Source organism: Grammomys surdaster, unplaced genomic scaffold, assembly GCF_004785775.1.
Source record: "Grammomys surdaster isolate TR1022 unplaced genomic scaffold, NIH_TR_1.0 267, whole genome shotgun sequence".
In the NCBI taxonomy this organism is placed as follows: Eukaryota; Metazoa; Chordata; class Mammalia; order Rodentia; family Muridae; genus Grammomys; species Grammomys surdaster.
Window position 1 is genome coordinate 4186245 of NW_021604708.1, and position 5000 is coordinate 4191244.

Sequence of the window (5000 nt, forward strand, 5' to 3'; positions counted from 1 at the left end):
CTCTCTGCCTCTCTCTGCCTCTCTCTGCCTCTCTCTGCCTCTCTCTGCCCCTCTACCCCTTTGCCTCTGCCTGTGCCTCTCTGCTTCCCTGTGTTTCTGAGCCTATGGGCCTCTGCACCACTGCCTCTGCTGGGATTAAACCCATGGGCCAACACCACCCAACTGCCTTGTTACATTTCAAAAGACACCAAAGTATAAAGGAACCAGAACAGCACCTTATTGTGGAATAAAACTCAGTAAGAAGAAAAGAACTCAAAATAGGCCCATGCATTTAAGAGCTGGATAGGATTAAGCAGTTTTCAAATGAATTAAGATTCAATGATCAGCAAATCATATCATGCTTAACTATTCCTGTTGGCTTAAAGATTACATTGTGGAGTTGTTTGTTTGAGACAGTCTTGCTATATAATCCTTGCTGGTCTCTGTCTCCCAAGTGCTAGGATTAAAGGCCTATGTTTCTCCCAGCTTCGTTTTGAATTTTTGGCCTCTATGTTTTTGAACAAACTAAGCTTAAAATAACTAATTACAGTAACAATAGGAAACTAACATATATATTGAGCACTTCACCCAATGTGAGCAAATTTACATTCCTTTACAGTACACTCTGATCACTAATAAGCTGGATTATATTCTGAATAAAAGAAAAGTCAAAATGAATCTTAATAAATTTAAAGAGGTTCAAGTCAGGAGAAGTATGTTCTCTGACTATATGTTCGCTCACTACCTGGAACATGACGATTGTTTAATGAACCTTCATGTATGTTGAAACTTATCCAATTAGAGTTGGCTCTCTCCATCTGTGGATTCAATCAACTGTAGATAAAATACATTCAAAGAACAAGCAGAGATATTGGTCTTGTCACTATTCCCTAAACAATACAGTAGAACAACTGCATAGAATTTATAGTGTATTTGCACAGTACTTACATGTAAGTATCTAGAGATGAATAAAGTACACGAGAGAATGTGGATAGGTTGTATGCAAACACTGTGCCACTGTGTAAGGGAGACGAAGCTCTACATGTTTTGGTATCTGTTAGGGGTCCTAAAACCAATTCCTCTAACACACAGAGAAGTGACAACATAGTTCAAATGCATGCAGTTTTTTGTCACAATATTCCTCAATAAAAAACAAAAGTGATGCTAAAAACACAAGCTGAAATTGGGAAGTACTGATAAAGGGACATCTTGAGGTTAAGGCTCATGAAAAAATTTTCATTAAAAACTATTATGGTTCACAGATGACCTACAAAATATGGCCTTCACATTTCTCATTAGATATTTGAGTGCTTTCATATTCTGACCCCATTCAATTTTATTTTTTAATTTTCCAAAATAGGCCATCTCCTCCAAATCTTTCTGAATCTGTGACTATTACCAGTGCTCACCTGCACACCTAGACTCTGCTCCTCACACCTGTCTTACTCCAATATTCAGTCGTCACTTGTGCTTGAGAGAATACAATTCAGCATCCTCCATGCAACTCTCTGTCCTCTGCAAACCACACATTTCTCTCTATTTCCTAGTACCTGCAGTGCTCATTTCACCTTTTGTACACGTGCCTACTTTGTCTCTTATTGGCCATTTTACTCTGTCAAGTAAAAACTTATATTGTGCTGCTGCTGCTTCTCCCACCCCAGCAGTGTCACAAGGTACCGGGAAGGAGGGAAATGGTGAATGACTGCTGAAGCTGTAGAGGCAGAGCAGGATCCTGGTGAGATCACAGGACAGATCACCAACCAGAGAAGGCTCATCAACAATGTTTCGGGAGTCAACAATTAAAACACATTATTCTGAGAAGGGACATGGCACTTGGGAAACTCTCTACTTACCTGAGAACTAGACGGTGGGAGTAGGGGACATCCCTCGTAGAGACTGGTGGAGTCTGCAAAGGACAGACCTGAGGAGGAAGAGGTCATGCTGAGTATGACCAGATCTGCTGCTGCCAGCAATCCAGAAAAAGGTTTTATTTTTCTTCCTGGAAATAACAACTATGTCTCCCCTTCCTTTATATACATCAGAATCCCCTAGCCCCTTAAAAGGTTCAACTGAGGCCTCTATACCATCCTGAGAAGGCTCAGGAGAAACAAACACCAAAACCAAACTCTGCCTTAATTTTCAGCTTTGGCTCTGGACACTAAACTATTCATATGGTTCATACAGAGAAATCTGAGTTCCCCATTAATGAAGCAAGACATTCCTGCTGACTCTTCTCTGGTACATATAAACATGAGTCAAGAGCAGGGTATGAGAGTGCATGCCTTTAACCCCAGCACTAAAGAAGCAAAAACTCCTGGCTCTTGGTGAGTTTATTTAGTGACATTCTCACACACCTAATGAGAGTAAAGACATGCAGGCAAACACTTATACACATAAAATAAAATCTAACAAAAAATGTGATAAGGGAAAAATAGTAATAGATCACACTCAGGTATTTTTAAAAGGACATTTAAAGAACTGTGTTTCGTTTTAGGCACCCCAATGTAAGAAATATGCTAACTAGGAAAAGACTATTCAAAGAAGTCTAGCAATCCTGTATGGACCTATCATAGGAAACTAGGCTAGGCTACTTGACAGAGAACTTAGAAGTTCTAACAGCTGAATTCACAGGTAAGGGCATCATCGTGAAAGTACTGACAGTCTCTGGTGCTTTTAAGATCTACACACACGTTAGAGGAACAGACACTTTTCGTAAAAGGAACTAAAAACACAAGGAAACATTTGCACTCAAAATGGTGAGTTTAAGGCCACACACACTTGCACTGGCACAGGCTTGAAAATTTGCTATCTGCAAGATATTTCAAAACTAACCTTTGCGTTAAAAGTTAGAACACTTTTTTTTTTCTGATTGCAGTTTTTTATTCAAAAATGTAACAAGAGGAATATCAAGAAGATCCGATATTCTGAACTGTTGTTCCTTTTCAAATTCTCATGTCCAGAACTCAGAATTAATTCTTTCAAGTCTCTTTCAAATACGTAATTAGGTTTCTTCACCCCTAGCCACATTACTTCCTCCTCTTACTTCTCGGTTTGCCCTACACCAGCCCACTCCGCCCTGGTAATTCCCATTACCTGCCATCCCAGGAGCTCTACGAGTTCTGCTAGAACTTGGACACGTGGATATCCAGGCAGCTTCAGTTTGGGGCTTGGATGCCCCGCTCTCCTTCCAGAGTCTTACACTCTCCAAGACTGGCCTACCAGACACAGGATGCACTCTGCAGCACGCGTTTTACAGTCGCACCTCAGACTCGTACAGAGTAGCCAGGAGGTTCTGTCCAAGAGCGGACAGCACAGGGGAGGTTTGGAAGAAACAAAAAGTGAATAGGGAGCGAGCAGCTCTGCCTTGCCGCAGCAGAGACTCTGGGCGTCCATCTAGAGTCTGGCCACCCGCCCTCCACAGGGTCTGCGATCTCCTACTTCCCCAGGCGGCCAGACACACTTGTTGCGGGACACACCAGAAAGGCGGGATGCACCGCATTCAGCTGGCCCGGCCCAGAACAAAGGAACAAAGCCTTGGGGAACCCGCGGTCCCCAGCAACGCCGAGGGGAGGCGCGCCCCCTTCCCTGACTCCCCGGCTTCCTCCCGCTCAGGCCGCATTACGCAGGCCCGCAAGATGACGTCACATTCCCAAGGAGCTGGCGGTTGCCATGGTGATACCTGGACTCCAGTCTAGTGACGCTCTCCCAAGGATCCTGGATCCAGAAGCATGGGATGGTCACCAAAACTCAAGCTACGAGTTTACGCGGTGGAACTAGTCAAACACCCACCCCTTTCCACGCCCACAGTCGGCTTAGCGGTCACTTCCGGCCGGGTAGACCCTTTCCCTTGTTTCCCCCCCCCCCCGCCCCCGCAACACACACGCGCGCCTCGCCGGGGAGCATAAAGGACTACAATTCCCAGAATGCAGTGTTTCTGAATTACTTTTCCCAGATTTCCACAAATGCTGCAGTCCCTCCGTGTGGCTTGGGAGGTTGCACCTGCCTACCGTTTGTGTCCGGTGGTTCGGATTGTGAGCAGAGGGGGCTATATACAGCGTTTGTAAACAATATTCACACAACCGCAGGATTTTGGGCGGAGATGATGGGGCAGTCTCATGCTCCTCAGTTTGGTCTCGAACTTGCAATGTAAATGTGGCTGGCCTATGAAATCCAGATCCATCTAAGGATCTGGCCTCCCACACTGAGAATTTCAAAACGCAAGCGTGCATTTCACCATTCAATCCTATTTTTAATACCTGGTCTGCATTCTCATTTATATGATATTTGTCTTTTTGAAAATTTTTGTCGTTTTCATGTATTCGAAAAACGACTCACATTTTTTTAAATGCTAAAGAAACCTGGAGGAGGTGGTGGTACAGTATTTTACGTATTAAGCAGTGCTTTCTGCAGGTTTCTTTGCCTAGCCCTTGACGTACACAAAAGACCCCCAACAAATAGATTTTTTGCTTCAAAGGTGTCACCATTCAACTAAGGACTTCTGTTCCTCTCCAGTTATTTGACAGAAAGCTAAAGTGGCTCCCCTCTTTAGCTAAGAGCACCTCACCTGGAAATGATAATACTACACATGAAAAAAAATTAAGAAAAGGGTATATTTAGAGAATTGGTTGCAACAAGATATTAGATAAAAAGAGAATGCAAACAGCAATCATACTTTGTTTTTTAAAAAAGATTTGTTTTCATGTGTCTGTTTTTGTGCACATATGTGAAGGGGCATGCTTTAGTGTCCAGAAAAGGATGTGGGAGTCCTTGAAACTAGAGTTATAGAAGACTGCGTGCTTAGGACCAGACTTCTTACACTAGTTTTCCTGTTTGCTGGCTAGGAACACCTCACAGGTTTTGGTTCTGGGAATGGGGTTCTGCTGAAATACGCGCCTAGAAATATGAAAGTGACTCTGAAATTTGATTATGAGTAGAAGCTAGATGATTTACTGAGTTACAGCATTGGAACAATTATTTGAAAAGATGGATGCTATATAGATGCTAGGTTCTAGTGATGACTC

The 5000-nt window shown here is 43.1% G+C and overlaps 1 protein-coding gene across 1 annotated transcript in view; it reads right to left on the bottom strand.

Moving 5' to 3' along the window:
• Positions 1-3144, bottom strand: part of Znf184 (zinc finger protein 184) — an 18815-nt gene extending 15671 nt beyond the window's left edge. Inside the window, exons 1-2 of the mRNA XM_028776229.1 lie at positions 3073-3144; positions 1833-1900 (exon numbers count right to left, since the gene is read on the bottom strand). Of these exons, the coding sequence (XP_028632062.1) occupies positions 1833-1900; positions 3073-3079 (75 nt within the window). The 5' untranslated portion in view covers positions 3080-3144. The remainder of the gene's footprint in view (positions 1-1832; positions 1901-3072) is intronic.
• Between the last annotated feature and the right edge of the window lie 1856 nt (positions 3145-5000).